Below are 27,130 nucleotides of genomic sequence, written 5' to 3' on the forward strand. Positions count from 1 at the left end.
AGTGTGAAATTGAAGGGTTTATAAAAAGGTGTAAGAGTCCATATATTTATAGAAATACATAAAAAATATTTTCACTCTAAATTGTTATACACTCAGTAATGAAAAGTGTGCCAAAGAAGATTGCGCTCACCTATTATTTCAACTTTTTACAAATATTATCATATATTTATACTAATTAGCATCTATGGCTGCACTAAACAACCACAAACCTTGGTCATGACATATATATATGTTACAACCAATGTGTAAAATGACTGCTTGCTTCTGGTTCTCAAACCCTTTTTCAACGCCTTATAACAGTATTTGTGCATTTCCTACCATTATAACATGTTGGTTTGGTTAAATTATTAATAATGGTTTACATGTGAGTTTGTGAGATTTGGGTGGGCTTTAGGATGGGCTTTTGGGTGGAACCCACCCCCACCCACCCCCAACACACACCCATTTAAAAAATCCTGGATCCGCCCCTGCTATATGATAGTTAGGCTGTCACACAGACCCTGAAACAAATACATGTATATCCAACCCAAATAAGTCTAGATTACCGTTGTATCTGACAATGAACAATTATGAAGAAAGTCTCTTGGCTCCTTTTCATGACATTTTCAAACTATAATTTAACAACTGTTGTTTCTAAATATTTTTTCTTCATTAGGTGTATGCGAATACATAGTTTATGTATCAGTTAAAACCCGACTCTTCCTCCTCTGCAATACATTGTAGTAAGACGGGAGAGTTACTTCCCTTTTAGAGGTTTTCTTTCAATAAGTGACAGTTCGTTTACTTCCGGTAAAACTTGCACGTGAAGACTAAATCTTGCATGTGTTTTTGTTTTGATGTCAATTTTATAATAAGTAACATATGCAGAATGCTACATGCATAGATATGACATGAGACTGGAATGCTTTTCAAATCACACTCGCTGTTTAGTATTCGACAAGTGTTATTGAGGTTTTCCAGCTCAAGACCATCGGAATTCTCCGATGTAAACAAGTGGATATCAAAGGTGGACAATATGCCGAGAATAAAAGTCGAGAGGAAACTTCGCCATGTGAAGTATCGAGAGAGAATGGGAGACAAGCTCAAGGCTCCTTCATTCGTAAATGTTGTTGTAATCGGGAGTGGAGGGAGAGGTAGTCCACGCTCTGTCATTATTGATACAAGCATATCTAAGTGAGTATACTCCATCACTCTTTGTATTACCGTTTCCGATAATTCCTATTACTCGTTGTTGACAGTTGTAATATTCTAGCTTTATGGGCAACAATGCAGTTTACAGAGCACAGCCCAAGCTCCGCCATCCGCTCAGTTACCGCACTATAGTGGCACCGCTGACTCGCTATAATGTTACCGTGCCTCACGCACCGGTGACTCTCGCTTCACGATTCAACACCCCATTTTCGGTCCTAGGGGAACTTACACGTCCTTACGTTCCAACACCTGTCTTAGGGAAACTTATAGCCTTACGAACCAATACCCATTTTTCGGTCTTATGGAAACTTACACGTCTTTACGATCCAACACCCCTTTTCGGTCCTTAGGGTTAGCTTGCTTCGGCCAAGCATTAGCCAATAATTCTTACCTTTTCAAGCGTTAATCCAGTTAATCTGATTGGTTGGGCATGTTGACATAAACAATGGCGGGTGTGGTTTAAGAAAAGATGAATTGGAGAGCATGTTAATGGGGATTCTAATGACCAGTTAAACGAGCATTGATTACATGTGATAGCGCCCGTGGTCCATTGGTAGAGCATCGACTAATTAACGCATTAAGGGCCCCTGAGCCGGCGAAGCGCGTTCGAGCCCTCACAGCGCTAATTGGATCTGAAAAAGTGCACCTGGTAAAGTGCACTACTCCTGCTTTATCAAAGTTGCTAACCCCAGTGTCGATGGTCACTGTGGAATCAAATAATATCTTTGGTTTCAATTTCAAGACATGTCTTTTGCATGTTCAAGTTTAGTTGAATGGATCTATCATCCTTGATTTGAGGGGTAACCTGCAACCTCGGGGTATCGCAGTACTTGTTATGTACGCTTAACGGAACAAAATGCACTCACTAACCTTCATGGTTTTTCGTGTTCTCTATATCAGATGTCATTTATTTTATCTAACCATGCATATTTTACTTATAAAAGTTCATTATTTACATTAGTAGCGCCGATTAAAAGCTGGCCTAGCGCTGAGTTTGACATCGTGTCACGGTACAGGGAAAAGTTTTGTCTGGAGGTCCGAATCGGACAAAAGTAGGACATAATTCTACCAACCATTAAATATGATGATGCCAGACTTTAGTGATTTGTCCAGACAAGTTCAAAGACACCACAAGTAAAATTCTAAATGTGTTATCAGTAACAGGTATTCAATGCATATTTACCAAAAAGTTAACAAAAAAATTTTTTTAAAAAAAATCAACAACACATGATATTTTTAGATTGTTTTAAAAAAACTGGATGACAATAGTTTGTAAAAAAAATGGAAAAATGTTAAAAGTCATCAATAAATATATCAAAAGCACTCCTAGTATGCCCAAAGTATGTACTTATCTTTTGGCTACTAGTGAAGAACATATTTCTAAGTATGGCATTATGGCCCTTATGATCTCCTAACTATTCTGGGCACTGAGCGGGGGGGAAATATGCAGACTACGTAACTTTTGTTACCTTATTAGTCTCCATGAATGTGTAGATAATCTAGTTCAAGATCGATAGAGAAAGTTTCCTTTGGGAACTTGGGTTATATCGTTGGCCATTGATAGATGGGAATAAGGCAATATTAAAAAAAAAAAGATACAAGAAGTTAGTATCAACATGTTAATGACTCTTTACTGTCAGTTGGAGGAACACTCCGAGGAAATTGAAATTGTTTACGAAGCGAGCACTTCCTGGGTGCTGGTTTGCATTAAAAGACAGACACTAAGAGGCGTGTCCTGCGTGAACTTCCGGAAATCACAAATGCCGCGATATGATGAATGCCGTGGTACCATAGGGTCTGAGTATAAATTGATCACCTCAAACCACAACAACACATTAGTACTCTGATGTTATCCAACATACGAGTACATGTCAGTAAGATTGGCTTGAAATAAGTTTAACCAGCTGAATATCCCCATGAGAAGATCCTTGCAATCATGGCTATGTTTGTCAGTTGTGTCGTGCTTTCACAAGTTTCAGCTGAACCGTTCAAATAACTATCTAGACTAGATCTTCAGACTTTGTTCCAGTCCTTGCACAGTCAGCCCAATAATACCAGATAAGCGTATCTGTTATATGTGTTATCAAGTTTTTTTCGAAGGACTAGGATAAAAAAAAATAAATAGTGACAGTGATAACATGCATTGTCATAATTTTAAGAGTATTTTGGATGTTCAGAGATCTCTTGAAAATGATTAATAAAACTATTTAAATTAATGATTAACATCTTGTGCATGATGGACATTAACTTGATCACTGCACCATCATATAGCTGGAATATTTGCTGAGTGCGGCATTAAACAACGAACACCATGACCACTTTCCCATGTACCCTAATATGTATACCCAACAACAAAAGCTCCTGTGACACCAATATTTTAGGGTATTTTTCATACAAGTAAAGTTATAAATAATTGTAAGATAATTTCTTGCACACCTACCTACTGCCCACAAATATTAATGTATACTCAACAACAAGTAAAGTTTGGTTTTCAATATTGTAGTACATGTATGGAATCAAGTCACAAAAATGCAACTGCTACAGAAAAGCATGCATTCCATGCAAAAGTTAACTTTTATGCAAGCCCCATGCATTTCACTACCCAAGAATGGATATAAAAACGTGCGTTAACGGGATTCCATATGCATTATTCAGCATCGTGCTGACAACAACCACTCAGAAAAACAACAAAATCACGCAATGATTTATTCAACATTACAATATGCCACGCCTGTCTGAAAATGAGTGTCTGCGAGCCATTGGTATGCTTGAAGCAAGATCGAGTCAACGTGATGTTGCAAGACAATTTAACATCCACAGAAACACCATTTGGTGTTTATGGCAACGGGGTGGTCGGGTAGCCAAGTAGTTAAAGCGTTCGCTCGTCACGCCAAAGACCCGGGTTTGATTCCCGACATGGGTACAATGTGTGAAGCCCATTTCTGGTGTCCCCCGCCGTGATATTGCTGGAAAATTGATAAAAGCGACGTAAAACCATACTCAGTCAGTCAGTTTATGGCAACGTTGGCAACAGACAAATGCAGTCAGAGACCATCCTCAAAGTGGCAAGCCACACGTAACCAATAATCGACAAGACAACTGGATTCGAACAACACATCTACAAAATCGATTCCATCCAGTAACAGTGACTGTAAGAAGCATCCCTGGCCTTCAATGAATATCTTCACAAACTGTACGTCGTCGTCTCAGATGTGCAGGGATTGTCGCCAGAAGACTCACCAGACATTCCATTTTGACAGGAAACCATCGTCAAGCACGTCTACAGTGGTGCAGACAGCGTCTACGCTGGACAGCCATGCAGTGGGGACAAGTTCTATTCACTCACTGTTCTTGTTTTCACCTCAGCCACAGCGATGGACGGAATTTAGTGTACTAACGTCGAGGTGAACGTTACGTCAATCATTGTGTCATGGAAGAAGATCAGTTCAGGGCGGCAGCGTTGTGGTATGGGGTGGGATTACAGCAAGTCAGAGGACCCGTTTGATAGTGGTAGAGGGATATCTCAATGGACAGCGCTTCCGCGATGAGATCATCAGCCCTGTTGTTCTACCGTTTTTGCGTCAAGCATTACCTTTCAGCATTACAACGCCCGGCCTCATATTGCTCGACTTCTTCAGTAGTCTCTTCAACAAAACAATGTGAATGTCATCCCCTGGCCAGCTCGCTCCCCTGATCTCTCACCAATTGAGCACATGTGGGATGAGATGGATCGGCGCCTTCGACGTCAACCACGTATTCCACAGACACTCCAGGAACTTCGAAACATGCTCCAGCAGATATGGACAGATATCCCACAGGAATTTGTGTGACGCCTGGTCCATTCCATGAGACGAAGATGTGTTGCTTGCATCGCAACCAGAGGTGGACACACACGATATTGATTTGAAAATTGACATTTTGGCATGTTCATGTTTTTTATGAAATCACAAATTTTCTGATGTCAGTATGGCAAATTAAACCATTTGAACACTTACAGGAGTCTTTCGTCTGTTGCAAACCGAAATTGTTTCAGATTTGGTAAAATACATAATTTTGCATTAAATCTTATTCAATGTCACAGGAACTTTGGTTGTTCAGTATAGCTGGAATATTGCTGAGTGCAGTATGAACAACCAAGTAACAACATGGCCACTGTACCCTCATATAGCTGGAATGTTGCAAAGTGTGGCATTAATCAGATCAGTTGGATCAGTGGGCATTCCAGTGTGCTTCCTCAGCTTCTAGGGTCACGAGTAGCACAGTCATCTAACATGTCGAAGATATGCAATTTGCTTTACAGAGTTGCATCACTCAGTCACGCCAGAAACCTATGATTGTGGGTTCAAATCCCGATTCATCCAAATTGTATTTCTAGGTTTGTCAGCACCATACCCATGCTCGTAAGTTTCATAAAGTGGTAAACGTGTAAGACCTGATCACCTCAGGCTGTCCTCCAACATTAACATGAAATCAAAAGCATGACATTTCAAATATTGCATATTCTAATGACATAGGTTGGGTCACAGATGAAAATTGTATGTTCAAAGCATTGGCGCAGTCCTCTGAAGATGAATGAGTAGTGTTATGTTTTCACCACTGCTGGTGTTATTGGACTGGATATGTTGAAGACATGAGTGAGCAGTGATTTGCTGGTAGTAATGACAATATTTATGACTTTTTAACAATGTTGCCAAGAAAGATGCTGACAATACAGTTGGCAACTGTCATAACAGCTTGATCAACAATTTTCATAATATGCTTTTTATTTTATTCAGGTATCTCTTTAATTGTGGAGAAGGAACTCAAAGAATTGCAAATGAGCACAAGTTAGTATGTCAATGTAACTCTTAAACCTTGACTATCCTTGCTGATTTGTAAACAGGACTTCTGTTTTGATGTATGAATTGTTCGATAGGCATTACTTAGAAGTTGACGGACGACAAAGTAGACCCAATTTATGGATAACAACTTCTTTTATACTGTAAAGGCGACGTTTCGGTATAGATCCTTATACCCTTTTTAAGTTGTCTTATACCTTGCTTGACAACACTGTAAAGATCTATATGAAACGGCGCCTTTACAGTATTAAAGAAGTTGTTATCAATAAGTTGTGTCGATTTTGTGTTTTGATGTATTCACATCATTTACATTAATACAATGTCCTCAGCTTGAAGATCTGACCACACCTCCATAAAAGGTTGTATCAGGTGAACTTGATTTAAGTGAAGGATGTATGGATTATTTAGCCAATCAGATGTCTACTTTCTAAAAGTAGTCAAATATTTCGAGTTTATTTCTTCACCACCTCAATTTAGAAATTTCAACTCAAAGACAACATAAATTTTCCTTTGATGGTTCTCTCGTTCGAGCTTGAAGTTCTTTGCATGCAAAAACAACTGGCTGTCTAAATATTCACAGCGGTGAAAGCATTGCTTTTTTAATCTCCATACAGAACTTGTAAGTTTAGTTTGTTTTCAAGATACAGAAATTTTATATGCTGGTCTGAATGCTTTGAGCGTTCATAATGAGAATTCAGAAGCTTCATTGGCTGATTAGGTTCGGTGCTCATGCAATCAACCACTAGTCTGCCTGACCCAGTTGATTCAGCTACCCAGATTCAGCCACCATAATATAGCTGGAATATTGCTGACTGGCATAAAACAACATTCAATCACTCACTGTCCATTCTGGTAAACAATTCCAAACAACTTTGATATTACAGTCATTATCTCAGTTACATTACCCATGCTTGGGAGTCAAAATTACATTTGTTTTAGCCGATAATCTTCTATATTCAACTGGGGGCATGGGTGGCCCAGTCGTCTAAGGAGCTGCGATATGGTTGTGGGTTCAAATCCCGGTTCTCCACGATTATGTTTTAAGTTTGTCAGCACCATACCCGTACTCGTGGGTTTCACCGAAGTGGTAAACGTCTAATACCTGCATCACTTCGGGCTTTCCTCCCACATTAAGCGGTAGTATAGGTAATGGGGGTTCTGGCTCACTTCCACTGGAGCTGGATTCATATACCTATACTGCTACTACAGGTAGCATTTTTTATGCCAAAATGACTATGCGATTCAACGATAGTCATGAGATTCAGCTAAATTGACCACCACCTGGAGTCTATGATATAAATTTTTATAAGTAATGATGGTTCTGGCTCACTTCCACTGGAGCAGGATTTATATACCTATACTGCTACTACAGGGGGGATTTTTTATGTGTAAATGACTATGCGATTCAACGATAGTCATTAGTTGTATTAAACGAAACATCAATATTAATTAATAATGAATAAAATTTACTATAGCCCACGAGGATATTGGAAAGGTGTAGGAGCAATAAAAAAATTAGCCACCGCGGCTAAGGTATCTAAAGATGTGGCCAAGGATTGGTTAAAGAAACAAGCGATGTGGCAAATATATTTACCGGCACCGCGTTATATACCGAGGAAGAAGTTTGATATTTCTACGACGAATGAAGTTCATCAGGCAGACCTGTTGTTTCTTCCTCATGATAAGGTAAAACGCAAAACGTATAAATACGCTTTAACAGTAGTGGATGTGGCTAGTCGATACAAAGAGGCTGAGCCATTAACCTCGAAAGATTCAACAGAAGTAGCTAATGCACTGAGTCGCATATATAAACGCGGACCGCTAAAATGGCCTAAGCTATTTCAAGTAGATCCCGGTCGAGAGTTTATGGGATCGGTAACTAAACTTTTAACAAAGCACAACGTCAAAATCGTCCGTGGTGAAAGAGAGGCCCACCGCAGTCAAGCTATCGTCGAAAGATTTAACCGGACTCTAGCGGAACGTTTGTTTGGCTATCAGTATGGGATCGAAATGAAATCCGAGCGATTGAGATCGACCGAATGGGTGACACGATTATCAGCCGTTGTATCAGCGCTGAATAATGAAGTAACGAGATTAATAGGGAAGAAACCATCCGATGCGATTAAAATCAAATCCGTGACTTCCGAATCTTCAGCACCGAGGAGAGGCAAAGAACAAAAACTTCCGGATAGAGTAAGGGTAAGATATTTATACCAGCCCGGTGAACTCGAAGGAGGCCTACGTCGCGCAACCGATCCCATATGGTCCCTTAAGACGTATAACATTAGTCGATTGGTTACGAAAGAAGGAGAGCCTATTCTTTATTATCTTCAAGATGGACCGGGTAGGGCATTTGTACGAGAAGAGTTGTTCATAGTTCCCGACGGTACGGTATTACCACCATAACCATAAGCATAGGTAGTTACACCATCATTATCAATCCATCTCTTTGTATCTAAGGGGGATAATGATGTCTTGTTCATTCTTAATCCATATATCCTATGATCGTAACTTCTTAAAGAGTTCATCTCGTGTTTGAACGTTCTACCATTGAATAATGATTCTTTATACTGTTCATGTTTGATATGCTTTTTTACCACATACTTCTTAACACCCTTGGCTTTTCTTATCTCTCCATTATCGGACTTTTTTATAGAATACATCTTAGGTCTTAATCCTACATACTCCGCTATAGGAGTCCCAGCACATTCATCCTTCATCTTACCTAACACCTTTTTATTTACAACGCTGTGCAGTGGATTATCTTTAGGGTAATCGCTCGTGTCATACATATCTATTTTTTCTGCCATATCTTTATACACATCCTCGGTTTGTATTTCCATCAACAAAGAATCTGTGTCGGTATATAACACCTCGCATCTATCGCCGTATTGCTTCTTAAGTTCGTTGTAATAAAAGTCATACATTAAGTGTTTTGACAAGTCGAGAATACTCATACCGACGTACACCGGTCTGTTGAATTTTATATTACTTTTCTGCATATGCAACGCGGCTAAGTCGTTATCGAATATCTTGCTTCTATTAAAAGCCGGACTGGCTATGAGTTTCCTGAGTCTTTCTTCCTCATTAGATCTGACTAATTTAACATCAACACGCTTCCTTAGATTCTCCATAGTTTTACCGAATACCGAGTTATTCATGAGCTTATACAGATTCTTTTCGAAATCGCTGGTGGCTATCTTTCTTAAATCTGTGTTCAGCCTTATATAGGGCTCCATCCAAGGGCTTTGATCAAACTTTAGAACTCTGTGTATTTTCTTAAGTTTCATACCTAACGATAGATACAACTGGAGATTTCTGTAGTGAACTATATATTTTGTCTTATCCATCAAATTTGGTACGAGTTTTTCTACGTTAGCTAACCTACTATTACCCATCAAGGAGCGTTGATATTCCGACATCCAGTCTTTATTAACCATTAATCTTTCGGGAGCTAGCGGATAACTGTTATGATCTTTATGTAAGGAACTCGGATATTCCAAGTCAACTTCTAGTATGTACCCTTTATTCTCATCATTATTATTGATATCATTGACCCATTCAAAACCACCCGTGGGTAAAGGTTGACTCATAGCCCATCCGTACAAATTGTTAGCGTCGAGATATAATATATGCGTGTCGGGTTTACTCGGATCGTATCCTTCCACTTATTTATTATTAGCCTTAGAATACCTTTTCGCCGCCATCGATATACCCCCTCTTAATCCTTTCTCAATAAACAAGTGCATATCGTAATCTGTGAGTAATTTTAGTTCTACGCCGGTCTTCTTCAACAATGCATCCCACGATAGTCCGGGACTGGAATAGTACCATGCCGGGTCCAAGCCGTATTGTTTTAAACACGTCTTTCTAAATATCTCGAATATATCGGCGAGTAACAGTACATCGGTTTTTAAGTACAGATCGTGATAATCGCCTAAATTCTTACAACCTAATTTATCACAGACCGTCAGAGCGTGTTCATAATCTGCATCTGTTATTCTAGATTCCGTTAAGTTACTATAGAATGATTGGAGGGGTGGTAATTCAGTTTCTTCGAATCTAGACCAATCATCCATATATTCGTAAGGATATACACCTTTTCTCAGCAACAAATGACGAGTTATCTTATCGGTATATTGATTTGTTATCGCGAAGTCATCTGGATTGTTCGCTTTAGCTAAATTGTCCAGGGAAGATAACAGAAACTGTACGGAGTCTATGAATCTAAGCCCATTACTTTGCTTTATTCTAGATTTCCCATCCTTGTCCCTATAATGTATAGGTTTAGTCAACGAGAACGAAATGTATTTTTCCATATTGTTAGGAATGCACGTTAAACCGCAGTCGGTCTTTGAGATAGCTTGCATAATGAGATGTGAATCGTATCCCCTAAGGTTATGAAACACAACGGGGATGGGTATTGTTTGAGCATTCATTTTTAGTTTCAAGTTACACTCGTTATGAGCGGCTCCCCGATAATTACCCGTGACGTGACAATGATCTCTTACGGAATCCCCATCCAGAGGTTTATTACAAACGTGACAACTCGTTGACTTCTTGTGGGCCCTCCAATCATCTATCGTCAAACGCATGGGTTTCTTACACGATAATTCTTCCCTGATTATTCTCTCTTCATTTTGTAAATATTCTAGGAACTTTCCCGCTGCATCGGGACCTCTGTAAATCACGGGAGTGTTTGTTTTCCCATCATACCTTACAACTGTATATCCAAACCCACAAGGAATATGTTCTTGAGTTTTGTAGGTAAAACTACTCTCTTGATTATTATGGTTGGTATTTTCTATGGGTTTGATAAGCGCTTCGAAGTCGGCGTAAATTACGTACGGTACTGGCATTTGATTACAATAATGTTCAAATTTTAATATATTTTTTCCCTCTTTAGGCATATCGATCCTGATAGCTGTCTGTCCAACACCTCTGCAGTCTTCTTTATGAGCTTCTAATAGATCTTGTCTACTGTACTCATGCAGGCATCTTTCGCAGAAATATTTCTTTTCCTTATGTTTTGTTTGATCGTATAGCACCCTGTTTAAACTCTTTATCCATGTATAATGATATTTTCCATCTTTTTCGATCAAAAATGAATTGATTCTGGGAATATGTTCCGGAGCGGAGCTTATCCTGTGTACAACAATTCCTTTAGAATGTCCGAAAACATTTATAGCTAAATTATTTTGCTTTTCCACCTTATCAATTTGTGATATTGGTGTAGGTTCGTCTATACCATCGAAGTTGAGTCCATCGTTTTGGGGATAGCTAGAAGGTCTATCCGCATTTTTGTCTACGGGGAACAATGCAGATCTTATCATCATTCTTAAACAGTCATCGGATTTATTTTTTACATTAATTATGGCTTTTTTCTTCTTATAATACGGGGGTAAATCTATATAAGATCCACCTTTGAAAGGCATGTAATTCGCTATATCTAAATATAAACTATCGATTCTATCCACACCCCAACCCGAACCTCTATTAGTCCAGCGTTCTAAAGTTTCCTGTATCCTCTGAATTGATGTATCTAATGATGCGTTTATAGTATCGGATTCGGTTATAACTTCTTGATTGCTTCGGAAATATGGTTCGGTATATTCGACGCTATCGTCTGCGTTACTTTTACTCAATGTCATTTTAATCGTCAGCTGGTATTTTATACTTTGTAAATCATCTAATTCCTCGTTAATTTTACTCGATATGATGGGCTTAATATCGTTAACATCCATGTTGGAATTAATATCCATCTTCCAACCTCTTAGATATTTACCAACGCCGGCGGATGTGGGTACAAATATTAATTCTTGTTGTTGATTATCATCATCATTATGTTGAATATCATCCTCGTCTTGTTGATTATTATCTAGTAAAGCAATCAATTCAGCTCTTCTCATTCGAGAATAACCTCTCAGCCCACTGTTTCTCGCTCGAACTCTGAGTTCTCTAACAGTCTGGGGTGGTTCCAAACCGAGTAAGGTAATCAATTCAGCTTTTCTCATTCGAGAATATCCACGTAGACCACGTTGCTTTGCCATAGCCTTCAACTCTCTGACAAAAACCATTGTGGTTGAATGGTATATGCAAAATGGTTCATTTGTCTAATTGGTTGTTTTCATATATCTAAATACGTATCCTCCCCAACCTATTCCTCTCATTGATGTAATCTCTCTTCCTAGCATAAATAATCTGATTCCTGACCCTATCAGCACCGTGTTTCTTACATAAACAATAACGACCTTTGACCCCTATCCCACATTCAGAACACGTATAGTTTATGTGTCCACGCTTGATGTAATAATTGTGTATACCGCAGTAAACATCAACACAGCGGCGGTTACATAGAGTCGTCTTCCCCATGAGTGTAAACTTGCAGTTATTCATGGTATATACATCTATCATATCATTTGTCTAAATGCAAATCACATCTAAACTATTGTATAGCTGAAAATCAATACTGCGGATAACCCCATAATAACAAATGCGACCTCTCGGTCTTTCTGAGCCTCTGACGGTGTATAAAACTGACTCATTGTTGGTCTAGGTATTGGGTCGAGTTTTTTCCCATAAACGAGGTAGTATTCGTGCATGGCAGATTCAACATCCTTAAACGTTTGAATTGAATGTCCTTCCTTAATCAGTTTTTCATGAATAAAGTCTAATCTCTTCATTCTCTGCTGCGTATATTGTAACTGGGCTGCTTGGTATTGTTCTAATGCTTTATTATGTCGTTTACGCTCCTCTTCAACTTCTTTAGCGTTTGATTCCCTCATACTGGAAAATAAATAATTACTCCCCGAAAAAGCTAGAGCATTAACAACAGCTCCACCGACCATCATCGCAATTGATGCCATATGAATATAAATATTCAAATGTTTAATTACTTCATTATGTCTTCCGGGATAAGTCCTTGTTTGATGAGCATATCCTTCGTTGCCATTGCTAATCCAATATCCAGAATCATCATACCTATATCAAATCCATTAAAATCTAGCTTGGGAGGTGTGGCTTTAGTAAGCATTTTAGCCATACGGGCATAGCCAATGGCCAAGCCGGTGACCACCGCTGAATGATACGTCGCGTTTACCAACATTTTACCGTCTGTAACTGGAGTAGTCATGCTTCTTATAGCATTATATGAGGACTAACCTCTAATTGAACTTGTTGTTGCGGCGGGGGTGACATTTTCTCTTCTCCGGTCTTATAAAAGAACCATACAGCCGCTATACCAGCAACTCCTACTAGTGCCCATGTTTTAATCGGATTTGAATTATTTATTAATTTTGCTTTGCGCGCCAGCCCTCCCTTCCTTCCTGCGGCTATTTTTTTGGGGTTCTTAGTAACTCTGGGTTTTAGTATTTTCTCATTCACTTGTGGTGGTTCCTCATTCACTTGTGGTTCTGTTTCCGCAATCTGTTGTTGCGTTTCCGCAATCTGTTGTGGTTCCGCAATCTGTTGTGGTGTCACCTGTTGTGTCTCCATTATTATTAAGTGGGCACGTATGTTTAAATTGACAATACCTAGCCGTTATTAAAGCTGTGGTGAACGGAGCTAAGAACATTCCGAATCTATGATAAAACTCACAGCTCACTGAGCTTATAGCGTGTTCGATGAATGGGTCTTTCTCTAGAGATTCGCATAAATACATGCGATGTTCTGCCGGGATGGGGAGAAACGTACTAGCTACAACTGTGTATAGTTGTAATATAGACGACCCTATAGTTTTAGTCATGGTAGCTCCCAGTCTAGACTCGTAACGCGCGTACAGTTTTTTAATCTCTTCGTCGGTCATGTTATCAATTTTTTCGATGGTATAATTTTCTCCCAAATATTGGGAACATTTTCCACCGGCTACCAAAGCCGCGAGTCTTTCTCTATGTTTATCTAAAGATTTATCTACATCAGATTCTTTGAGCATTTGTTCGATGAGTTCGTCGCATTCCATAATGTAATACCTAAGGAAATATTTAAGTCTAACATAATATAATATGACGTATCCAATACATCCCGTAATAATGAACTGTTGCGAAAGAATGATGATTTCGAACCACATTTTATGTAATATTAACCGCTAATGTTCAATTTGCTATATTTTGCTACATTTTGCTACATTTTTGCTACATGTTGCTATAATTTTGCTACATTTTTGCTAAGCAATTGCATAAGCAGCTGGTTGATCGGTTTTTAATAAGAGTTTACAGTGCTTCGTTGCTGCTAACACTTTTCTGACTTTGTCACGTTCATTCTTGGTATAAATGACATCATTTTCGCGTAAACATTCCTCGAATGAATCTCGATCTTTGCAATGAAACAGCACTACCCATTTGGTCTGCTCTCTGAGATCTTTCAGGACAGAGTTGTATTTTTGAGTAAGTACCCAAACGCTATGTTGAGTATGCCGACCGGAGAATTCTAAATACGAAAGCATATCTTTCTTTTTTGTTAGTTCTTTACTCGCGCTGCAGTCATCTATTACGAAAAGGGTTGATTCTCCTTTGTATTTTTCGTGACATACTCGGAGACAGTCTTGTAAACGATCGCCCGGATCGACTCTGTGTATTCCGTCGTCATTCATTACCCAATCTCTCGATAGGTACGTTTTATTAAGGCTTATAGTCGGGCACAGAATAATAATATGATCGAAAACGTCCCGATAATGACTTTCTAAAATATCTAGAATAAAGGCTGTTTTTCCGCAGCCCGTTTGCCCGCATATGATAGCGCAGTGCGGATCTTTAGGTAAAAGATTATCAATAGATTGCTTGCACCATTTTGTATATTAAGTTGCGCATCCATAATCACGTACAAATATATGTTTAATTTACCAGCTGATTCGAAGAGCTTCGTTATCTGTATGGTGACACCCTCGCTAGCATTTTCTATTCTCCTCCCACTGCCGTGTAATTGGTCATCGTCCGTTGTTCGCATGTCGAGCCATAGCGCGTACTTCGAGGTGAGGTATTCACCCATCGATACACTCCCGAGAGACAGATCTTTCACGACCGCGTTAACTTCCGGAGAACGTTTTATAGAAGGAAGTTTTTTAATCTCATCCCACTGGTGATACGATAGCATTCCTTGGCTATATAGTTGATTAGGAACGCCCTCGATAGTCAATTCTACTTTCGTAATCTTGGGATTGTAGAACTTCTCGGTATTTCTTTTAAACGCATCGGAGGGGTCCTCGAATAACATTAAAATACCCTTCAACGACCTCGTGGGGACGTTTAGATTTATATTCCACATCGTATCTTTTTTGTCCCTCGTGATCTTTCGATGCCGCACCACGCGATCGTACAAAATAGCTAAACTTCCCGAATACTGGTTACGAATTTGTCTGGCTAATTCGGGATCCGTTATCATATCGTACTCGAGCAAGATAGTGTCAATGGAATAGCTAGCATCTTCAGCAGCTCTGATTACTCTACCGTAGTCGTTAAAAGTGAGTTCGTATTCTAACCTATCGCCTAGGGATGCTTGATAAAAGGGCATGTGGGAATCTAGTAATTCAAAGTCTAGGGGAATATAGAATCGGTTACCTAATGCGTCGGCAACGGCCTGATCTTTTACGACAGTACCATCACCACTAGAAGCATCTACGCGCAGTCTCAATGTGTTCTTATTACAAATACCTTGGTACTGTAAGTTTTCCCGCTCTTTATCCGTTCTCCAGAGATCCAGTATACATCGCTATCGTCGATACTCAAAACCTCATTACCGCTAATTTTAATCGCGATTTTCTTAACGATAGCACGACCTAAGTTCTGAACCGGCTCCCTGTTAACGTCGGCAGAATTCAAAACAATCGTAAATGCTAGTCGGACAGTTCCCGGAACTAACACATCGTGTGCGCCGAGATTAGGAAAGCGAACCAGAAGCGTTTGATTCTGTTCGATGGTACTAGGGTTATTAGTTATAGTTACAGACTGACGAATTGCTTTGACCCCTAATGGATCCCGAAGTCTACGTTGTGGGTTTAACTTGCGTCCGTATTGCGAAGACATTGTTATATTGAAAACATGTACCCTATGTTTAATATAAAAATGACTAATTTTGAACATAATGACTTTGATCTAGATAACATAACTGATACTAGTACCATCGAAGAGGGTACTGATGAAACCAGCTTTATGATCCCAACCGTAAATGATGAACTTTTACAATCAGCCGTTGATGATTATTACGATGCATTAAAAGATGATAAAAATTATGTTATCCCAATAGGTCGTGACTATTCAAAGTTTATGCTAGATAGTAAAGGAACATTGCGAGTGCGTGACTCTCCGCATATTGAGCTTATGCATTATAGTACTCGTAAGCCCCTAGCCTTGTCTACTATAGCCGGCAGACATAGCCGCGAGTTTGTTCGTGATAAATTAGGTTTTGTAGACTACCGACGACTTTCCGCGAAGACTACTAAGGCTCTTCAGACTATGAGGAAAGAACTCGTTAATACAGATGATTTGGAAGCAGCCTCGATGGTGGCCTCGGACGGACTCGGAGAAATCTTAGATACCTATTACGATAATTCAACGTTACAGGTACCACATTCAGAGTTCAGTATTAGGGAATTACGAGGTCTTGACAAGGCAATGCAAACTATGCGGGGAGAACTCATCAATAATATAGCCAAGCTATCCGAAATCGACAAACATATAGCTCAAGAGAAAACAAAACTCGAACAGGCGGGCGATGAATTCAGTAGACGTCGCGTAGCGGAAAGATTGCGTAACTTAGAAGAGGAAAGATTGGCCCGCCTCGAAGCAGCTTCCAGTAATAGAAAGGCACTTCGTTCGCAAATCAGTCGTATTCGAGAAACTATCGATCAAGTCCTCAACGATGACACTACACTGGCCGATAAAATTAAAACATTGTTCAGAGAACAGGGAATAACAATTGCTAGTATTTTAACCGCGTTGGGATTTATCATATCGACTTTGACTCTCTCATTAACAGGTGGCACAGGTGGAGGCGGATCACCGCCTAACGATAAAAACGATATAAGAGAGTGGATAAAAAAGCATTTAAAAGCATTAGGTTCAGCACTGGGAAAGCTAGCCGAGAAAGCCGCGGCCGCACTTCCCGGTATAATAGGGAGTGTTGTTTCCTGGCTATTGAATTTATTAGCTAAGACCATCACTTGGCTTAGTCAAAACTTGTGGGGGTTGATCGTAGCAATTGCAGGGCTGTTGTACGTATTCGCTAAAGACTATTTAACCAAATCATGAGTAAGCCAACCGAGACTCCACCCACTACAAGCGCTGTTTTTTCATCGATATGTTGTTGATTTTTAGCCGCAATATGCGGTGAAACTTGTACGTCAGTAGATGTTTGTGCATTAAAAGATGTTTGCGGCTTGACTATTCCCTTTTCGCCCGTGATCGTTTGCGTTATTAATTCGACGTTCATATCTGAATTTATACCTGGTTTTTGTTGATCGGTAGCGATAACAATTTTATTATTATAACCTATCACTTGACCGATCTTAAGTTCCATATTACTCGGAGACATGTATAGTCCCGGTGCATAAACGAAGTCCACTTTGGATCGAGCGTACTGTAATGCATCTTGAAAACGCTTTATAGACGATGGTATGTCAACTGGCGAATTAATGGCGTCCTCCACGTTTGCGACAAACTGTTTTTGCGCATCGAGCGCCGTCCCAGAACCGATAATGGACGTTCGTGTTTGAGATTGCGCTCCGAGAATTGCCCATACATAAGTTCTTATCGATTCATTAACTCTTACAAATCCTGGGTTAGTAAAATTATTTTCCGTTTTATCATTAAGAAATTCATTCCAAGCGTCTGCGGTATCATTCATTTGTATAAATTTTGTAACAATGTAAATTAAACCACTCTTAAAACTCATAATATCCCCTCTCCAATCGTTACTATAAAGTTCCCAGCCATGATACCAATGACCGACTTTATACCGATAATCATACATTCTTGAGTAAAGTTTGCTGGCCTGCCGCAACTTATAAAAATTAAGACCAGGTTTATGAAGTTCTCTATATACATAATCGCTTTCTTCTTTGACGGATTTATTTTCCTCTGTGTAAGGAACACCTAGACCATGGTTTGCTCCTTTAATACGCCAATCTTTACTCGAAGAAACATTAAATTCCTGACAAATACGCTCATACGCGGACCTATCATAATTATTATTTGTGGAATTCCACGCTCGATCCTGCGGTAATGGAGCACTAATTTCTTTAAGTATACGTCTAATCTGATAGTACACGTGAAATGACATAACAGACTTATTCAGTTCAAATCCTGGAGCGTAAAGAGATACGCCACATCCCGTTGTGGCACACCATATGGCAAAGTTTAACTGATTCTGCCAAAATTGCATCGGATTGTGAAACCAATCGTGCACCATTTTATCGCTAGTTGCCGTGACTCTGTATTTTTCAAAGATATCGGGGAATTTAACTAAAAATTCAGCACCAGAGGCAGTTACTATAATCGATTGATTAGTAATGTAAGTTGATTTCATATTTAAGTTATGATATAGTATCATTGTATATTTAATATGTATGTTACACTCCCGGGAATAACAAATGGCCAGTCTATTGAACTGCTTCAAACTATCGATAACTCGGATGGACAACTCGAAGTAGCTCTATGCGATGTAACGTATTACCAACGGTGGACCAATATAAGTGCTGCGAGAGGAAATAATGAGATATTTGTAATAGATGGCCAAAATAGAATTAATAGAATTATTACTATACCTGATGGGTATTACAGCATAAGCTCACTCAATGATGAATATTTTAAGTCTGATGAGGAATTTTATAATACTACTAAAATTAGTATCACACAAAATGAGGCCACTGGGGCAGTGACAATCATCAATGGAAACACAAATATACTTATTGGTGAGAACTTAGCATACACACTTGGATTTAATCGGACAATAACATTACCACGCGGCTCAAAAGTGATTGCAAGTATTAACAACTTACCCGATTTAGTTCCCTATAAAGAGTTGTTCATCCATCTTGATCAAATAAGCACGACGGATAATATTCAACTAGAAAGTCCTTCAACTCTGCTCAGAAGTGTTCCAGTGAAAGATGTAAAATACAATAGCTGTAGAACGGAATCTTTCTCGTTATTACAATATAAAAAATTGAAGCGTGGTATTATTTCAGACCTCAAAATTTCTGTATTAGATGTAAAACACCAACCTGTACATATAGGATACTTAAGTGTAACACTCCATATTATAAATAATGGTTGATTCCATATTTAAGTTATGATATAGTATCATTGTATATTTGATATGTATGTTACACTCCTGGGAATAACAAATGGCCAGTCTATTGAACTGCTTCGTACTATCGATAACTCGGATGGACAACTCGAAGTAGCTCTATGCGATGTAACGTATTACCCACGGTGGACCAATATAAGTGCTACGAGAGGAAATAATGAGATGTTTTTATTAGATGAAAAAGAATATATTATTAACAAATCCATTACTATACCTGATGGGTATTACAGTGTATGCTCACTCAATGATAAATTTTTTAAGCCTAATGGAGCTAGTCTCACACAAAATGAGGCGAATGGGAAAATAAAATTAAGCGCTGGAAAAACACGTATAAATATTGGTAAGAACTTAGGATTTACACTTGGATGGGGAGGACAAGTAGCAGTATTCAATGCATCAGATCAGGGACTCTATTTACCCGATTTAGCTCCCTATAAAGAGCTGTGCATCCATCTTGATCAAATCAGCACGACGGATAATATTCAACAAGAAAGTCCTTCAACTCTACTCAGAAGTGTTCCAGTGAAAAATGAAAAATACAATAGCGGTAGAAAGGAATCTTTCTCATCATTACAATATAAAAAATTAAAGCGGGGTATTATTTCAGACCTTAAAATTTCTGTATTAGATGTAAAACACCAACCTGTACATATAGGATACTTAAGTGTAACACTCCATATTATAAATAATGGTTGATGCATCAGGCCCTGGAACGATAAGACAATGTAATACAGTTGCGCTTTCCGATCTCGGAGACACAGAAGGATTCGATAAACCCGGTACCAATGGTAAGTTATACGCTTTACACTTACACGATAATGTATACAAGCGGAAAGAAGTCACATTCGCGGGTAATCTAGAAGATTTAAGCGATGTTGACGTTAGTAGACTCCTTAAAACCACTCCGTACAATATTATTTACAACAGTGAGAATAAATGGACTATGGTTGAAGCAAACATCAAGTGGCTACTGAATATCGTCATTACCCCACCTTATGCGATGATGGGTAAGGGACATAATTTAACTAAGATAATAAATAGTGGTATCGTACTCGCGGCCTATATCCCGTCAAAACGAAAAAGTGTGTTAGTCACTCCCCTGCCAGAAAAACCAGGTCATATGTTATATAGTCGTCCGGCAATCCAAAATGTTAGTTTAAATTTGGTTACAGAATTCGATAATATTAAAGTTAACTTGAGTGCAATACCTAATATTTCTACGCTTATTATTGAAGTCTTGTTCGGAGATGCACCGGTAGATGCCTTCGAAATATTACCAGGTCTATCAATTAAATGGCTCAAGAAACACGAGCGTCAACGTTGCAGTATTATTCATGTCGGTGCATCACAAGTTACATCCCTCGAGGGGGTTCAAATTATTAAAAGTGGTAGTATTTCTCTTTCTAAGATATTCTTGCCGTATAATATACATTTGATAAGGTTGATGTATACTCTCAAAACATTTAAGCAAGACCAATTAAAGACTATTATATATTCGTAATATACACTATGAGTTTATATCCAGCGCTCGATGAAATGATGGAAACTGTTGATGGATTTCGATTACATCAAATAAGCGACATAAAACATCGAATAGTACTATCAACTATAATCGCTGCGCCTATCGTGCTCGGCATGGAAATAACCGCCGGAGTCTCGGGACTGGCAGGAATAGCGATAAAATTCATTTCTCGTAGGTTGCAAAAGAAAGCATTAAAACACGATAGTATTCGGATACTCGCCGATGCAAAGTTGAACAGCATCGAGAATCATATTTCGACAGCAGTGGCCGATTGTAAGATATCCGAGGATGAGTTTCGTTTAGTGCTGTCGGAACTCACCAAATACAATGAAATGAAGCAGGAGATTCGATCAAAATCTCATAAGACCAATGGTATTAGCGAAGACGAGAAAAAAAGTTCATAGAACAAGGGAGGCAACAAGCGCGTCAATTATTCCGTGCCAAAACCAAAGAACTGGTCGGAGATTAAAAATAAATTGCTTACTATCGTGTGATTACATTTAGACAAATGCTTACATAAATATATAATAATGGAAAAAACTATTAAATGGAGAGAATTACCACAAGGGTTTTATTATATCAGTGATGTCAAACCAACCAAATACGGTAATCAATTGTTTCTTATCAATTTACAAAAAGAGTGTAGTTATATAGTCTGGTCTCCTAGTAAAATGAACGAAGAACTTAATAAAAATGTTGAATATCACTTTATAGATAAAAATAATGAAGAATATTTTTATTACCATTTACACTCATCTAAAGTAATGATTGGACCCAGGTATTGGTGAGCTGGAGTCAAATTAGTTTAATCTCATGACTATCGTTGAATCGCATAGTCATTTACACATAAAAAATGCTACCTGTAGTAGCAGTATAGGTATATGAATCCCGCTCCAGTGGAAGTGAGCCAGAACCCCCATTACCTATAAAAATTTATATCATAGACTCCAGGTGGTGGTGAGCTGGAGTCAGTTTAACTTAATCTCATGACTATCATTGAATCGCATAGTCATTTTGGCATAAAAAAATCCTCCTGTAGTGGTGGTATAGGTATATGAATCAAGCTCCAGTGGAAGTGAGCCAGAACCCCCATTACCTATACTACTTAAGCTGACACGCCATGATATGACTGGAATACTGTTCAAAGCGGCGTTAAACCCAACTCACTCACTCACTCATTGGCTGGTTAGAAAGTTCACCTGATTTGACCTCCTTTGGAGCATCCCTCAGATCTTCATGAAGAAAGGTGTCCTTTCAGTATGAAACATAAAATTTTAGTTTGACATTCCAAGCCACAAGATGGAACCAAACAGTCTTTGAAGATAATCATTTCTCTCAGTAACCTGATTGAAAATATTTATTTATTTGATATCAGCCTTTATTTTAACACTTGTTATCGCAATAAATGCTAAATTCCATAACATTAAACATGCAACATTGTACATCACCATGTTGTGTATGCTGAATGATATGTTCATTGTCACCAGGGTAAAACTTGCTAAACTGGAAAACATTTTCATCACATACAAGAGTTGGGACAATATTGGAGGATTACTAGGTGAGTTTTGCTGTAAACAATATCATATACTGAAAAAACAAAGTTAGGGATCATGTATGTTTTTGAGGATTTTCTTATGAAATTGTGTGCTCATTCTTCACTCCAAAAATATCCCCAAAATATTCATGATCCCTGACTTCTGTTGCAACTGTGTGACGGCAGACTGTAAAATACTCGAGTCTGGACCAGACAATCCACTGATTGATATCACGAGCATCGATCCACGTAATTGGGATCAATGACATGCATCAACCAAGTCAGCGAGCCTGCCCACCCGATCCCGTTAGTCGCCTCTTACGACAACAAGCATAGTCGCCTTTTACGGCAAGCATGGGTTGCTGAAGACCTATTCTACCCCGGATCTTCATGGGGCAGTTCATCGGAGGAATGCCATCATATAGCTGGCATATTGCTGAGTGAAGCGTTAATCAACAAGCAAACCGTTGGAGGAATAGAACCTCATGAACTAGAGGTGAAACGATACAACGGTGCATTGTGAGTTTTCATCTGATGATATGATACGATACAAGGCATGCTTTTTCTGTATCTATACAAAATGATACACATAGTTTTTGTCAGTCAGATATCACAAAACGTTTTGTAATTAGTGTTTCAGGTTCAGTTCTAAAAATAGCCACTACGAACATGTGTCTACAGCTTGCTTTTCCTTTTGAACCTGCTCTGAAAATATTTTTGTCAAGAAGTTTCCATGCGATTTGACGTTAATATGCGCATCAAAATACATATTGTATCGTGACCTATGTATCATGATACATACCGTATCATGACCTTGCTGTGTCGTTTCACCCCAGCAAGCCCGATAAAGTGGATGAAGCTTTGAGGATTGGGAAATTAAAGAAAAGACTGTTCAAAGAGAGGGTAGTAGGGGTGTTGTAGTGGTTCTGATATTCTTCCTCTCAGTCACTACAGGTTGGGGGCGGTCGGGTAGCCTAGTGGTTAAAGCGTTCGCTCGTCTCGCCGAAAACCCGGGTTTGATTCCCGACATGGGTACAATGTGTGAAGCCCATTTCTGGTGTCCCCTGGCGTGATATTGTTGGAATATTGCTAAAAGCGGTGTAAAACCATACTCACGCACTCACCACTCACTGCAGGTGGCCATTACACAACAACAGAAACAGATTGAAATGCTGTAAGAGAAAATGGAAACGTTGTTCGCGTAAGAGTCCTCCAGTTCAGGATATGAACAAAGATATTGGTCTTGGAATCAAACCAGGTGCTGTAGCTGTCAAGGTTTGGGACACATTGCAGAAAATAGGGTTGGGGGGGTACCTACAATAATTAGACAAGTAGGAGCTGAAGTTAAAGTCAGTTCTGATGCAGAAATATTTTCATGTTTCACCTGTTATACAAGAGACTTGCAAAAAGGAAGCAGTTTAAGCTGAGACCCGTGAAGATCTGGGATAGAATAGGTCTTCAGCAACTCATGCTTGCTGTAAAAGGCGACTGACTATATTTGTCGTAAGAGGCGACTAACTGGATCAGGTGGTCAAGCTCGCTGACTTGGTTGATGCATGTCTTTGTATCCCAATTTTCGAAGATCAATGCTCATGATGTCAATCACTGTATTGTCTGGTTGAGACTCGATTATTTACAGACCGTCGGTATATAGCTGGAATATTGCTGAATGCGGTGTTGAACAACAAACAAACAAACAAACAAATAAACAAACTAACATATAAGCTGTGTTGTACTTGTGCAGGTGGCCATTACACAATATCATGTATCATTTCAATTATTCGTTTTTTTTCAATTTTTTGATGATAAATGATTCCTGTTGCATTTGCAGGTATGTCCTTGACCCTGGATGGTATCAATGTTCCGAAGATCAACATACATGGAGCTCCTGGAGTGGTTAGTTTATCAGTAGTTCTTCAGAAATGTAGACATTAAGTGTACCTCATGGCATGCCAAAAAATATTTAGGTGTGTTCTGTAGGAGTTGGATTTAAATGTGTCAAGGAGAAGAGTATTTCCTTGTACTGAAAGAAATGATGTTTTTTGAAATACTGAGAAGTTCAAGGTCACTCAGAGGCTGGATACTTTGTGGATGGGATCGTCACCTAATGTAGTACAAAGTTTGTTCAAGACATATTCTACCCGTGAAGATTCAGGTTAGAATAGGTCTTCAGCAGCCGATGCTTGCTGTAAAAGGGGACTGTGCTTTTTGTCAGAGGCATCTTAATGGGATCGGGTGGTCAGGCTCACTGACTTGGTTGATGCATGTCATCGTAACTGAATTGTGTTGATCGATGCTCATGATCTCAATCACACGATTGCCTGGTCTATACTCGATTATTTACAGACTACTGTCATATAGCTGGAATATTGCTGTGTGCGTCAAACAAACAAGACATATTCAACAAAAATCAATTATTGCTGCCAGAAGCCATATTGGAAAGAACAAAAAGACAGTTGTCTTTCGTAAGCATCTTCTTGACCAATGACCATTACGAGGATTACGAAGCTGAAACTTCACATACACATGCTTGATCTTACCAGTAGTGACACCTAAATTTGTTTGAGAGGTTTGTATTCGAGACTCAATATGACCACCAAAACAGCCATATTGAAACAAATATTTATGGCCAAAACTCAGTCATTTTTAGTCATGTTTGCTACATGTATTGTTAGCAGTTGGGCTTAACATATGTGGTCAGTTTTTTTTCGACATTTTAAATTGTGACCTAGAGTTGACCTTTGAACTTTGATCATATTGAAAGCTGAAACTTCTTATGGCCATTACACAGCCATGATATTTGGTATTTGTGTAGTTATTAGTGGGGCTTTACATATACTGGTAGGTTCTGTTTTGTGATAATTTGACCTTGGTTTGACCTCAAAATTTTAGACCATGCCCTTCAATTCTCTCAAAATATGTTTCCTTGTACTGTAAACATCATCTCTTCAGAAACCATTCAACCAATGAACATGATGAAGCTGAAACGTCACATGCTTATTTCCACCAATTAACACATCTGAATTTGTTTAAGAGGTTTGAATCTGATTTTCAGTCATCTTCCCGAGGCAAGAGAGTAAACTGACTATTAAAGTCCAGTTTCCACCCTTGCCGAACTAGGCTGGTATTATGACTGGGCTAACAAGTTCATGCATAGTCCAATCAAAATCGTGCAACAAAATTGAAATCCAGTTCGTAAACTTTCATGTAGATTTCAGTCGATTGTAGGATTTGCAATGCATGTACACCGCTTACTCGTCAACAGATATTTTCCAAATCTTTTTATGTTTTTAATCAAGGTGCTCATGTGAATTGATGCACTTCGCGATGTAAGACCCGTTTTATCACAATATAGATGTTGATTATCGATCAGATCGTCTTGACAGGGCACCGCCATTTTGTTTGAAACAAATGCAAGTAATACGAGAAGTGGAATCTGATTGGTCCATAAGAGAGGCATAGAAGGGATATAACTCGTAATAACCACTGGTGGCGCTACGATCGAGCCGAGGAATTTCAGCCTAGTTTGGCAAGGGTGGAAACTGGACTTTTAAAGTCAGTTAACTCTCTTGCCTTGGGAAGATGATTTTCAGTATGGCTGACATGGCACCTATATTTAAACCCTATAAAAGGCCACTGCTCTGCCATTTCTCCTCAAAATGTATTGTAATGCTCTTAAATTCCGTCAAAATGTATTTTTGGCTCTGTAAACCATACCGAGGAAGCTGTTTTATACCCTGAATTGTTTTGCTTTCCAGGAGAATATCACCAAGTCCTACAAAAACTTTACAGCTGCTTACACTACCATTGCTCAACTAGGTGAGTGGGTTTCTGTTTTCATTGCTGCTGGTAAATTGATAAACGTGTTAAAGCAAACATGGGATACCCAAATTTGTCCTAATCAGACCATGTTAGTGTCATTCACATTCAGAAACTACAAGTACCATTGTGAATGCTTACTTTTTTCATTGTTCAAAAGTTACTGTATTCGATGTAATAAGCGCCCAGGGCACTCTCAAAATTAGATATAGAGGGCTTTTATTAGAATATTATTTTGGTGAAAAAAAAACAGTTGAAAGATTGTAAATTTTGTGACTAATGCTGACAGCCTGAAATGTTTACATACGACAAATATATTTTTCCAGAATTTAATTGTCCATAATTAAGGGTACATAGAACACAACAGTGCGTATTATACTCAAATAATTAAGTCTTGTGTACATTGATCAATTGGAAGGGGTGCTGATTGGGATTGTTCACAAGCCAATATGTTAGCAAATATCGCAGCAGGCGCTTATTACGTCGACTACGGTAATTACATCTATGCGCAACAAATTATTTGAATGACAATTAATACACCAAGAACTGCCACTGGTGGGTCAGATGATTGTTGAAAACACCTGGTGTCACGGATAGACTGCACATTATACACAAAACAGCTTTTTCTGCCTGAAACTTGGACCCAAGAATATGTGTGTGTGTGTGTGTGTGCGTTACGTTCCAGGAAAGAGTGTAAGCTGTAACTAGCTATTACACCACTGCTGTCATACTATGTGAAATCCAGGATAACTTGACACATACCAAGTTTTACTAACAATGTTCATTGTAGAAAATAAGTTGTCTGTTACACTGTCAATGGGCAGTGCATCATTTTCAGGAATGATTCCATAATTGCTTCTTTATTAGTGTTAATGGTGAATGTTCTTGTGTTTTTTTTGCAATGAAAGTGCTTGACACTACCTGTTT

General features: G+C 38.8%; 1 protein-coding gene across 1 annotated transcript in view; it reads left to right on the top strand.

Annotated features, from left to right (window-relative positions):
• Positions 1-789: 789 nt before the first annotated feature.
• LOC139468719 (zinc phosphodiesterase ELAC protein 2-like) overlaps positions 790-27,130 on the top strand; it is a 59,143-nt gene continuing 32,802 nt past the window's right edge. Inside the window, exons 1-5 of the mRNA XM_071250843.1 lie at positions 790-1,173; positions 5,967-6,017; positions 22,338-22,408; positions 24,216-24,280; positions 26,143-26,203. Coding sequence (XP_071106944.1) covers positions 902-1,173; positions 5,967-6,017; positions 22,338-22,408; positions 24,216-24,280; positions 26,143-26,203 — 520 coding nt within the window. The 5' untranslated portion in view covers positions 790-901. The remainder of the gene's footprint in view (positions 1,174-5,966; positions 6,018-22,337; positions 22,409-24,215; positions 24,281-26,142; positions 26,204-27,130) is intronic.

Source organism: Haliotis cracherodii, unplaced genomic scaffold (genome assembly GCF_022045235.1).
Source record: "Haliotis cracherodii isolate W230 unplaced genomic scaffold, xgHalCrac1.p SCAF_2, whole genome shotgun sequence".
NCBI classification, from domain to species: Eukaryota; Metazoa; Mollusca; class Gastropoda; order Lepetellida; family Haliotidae; genus Haliotis; species Haliotis cracherodii.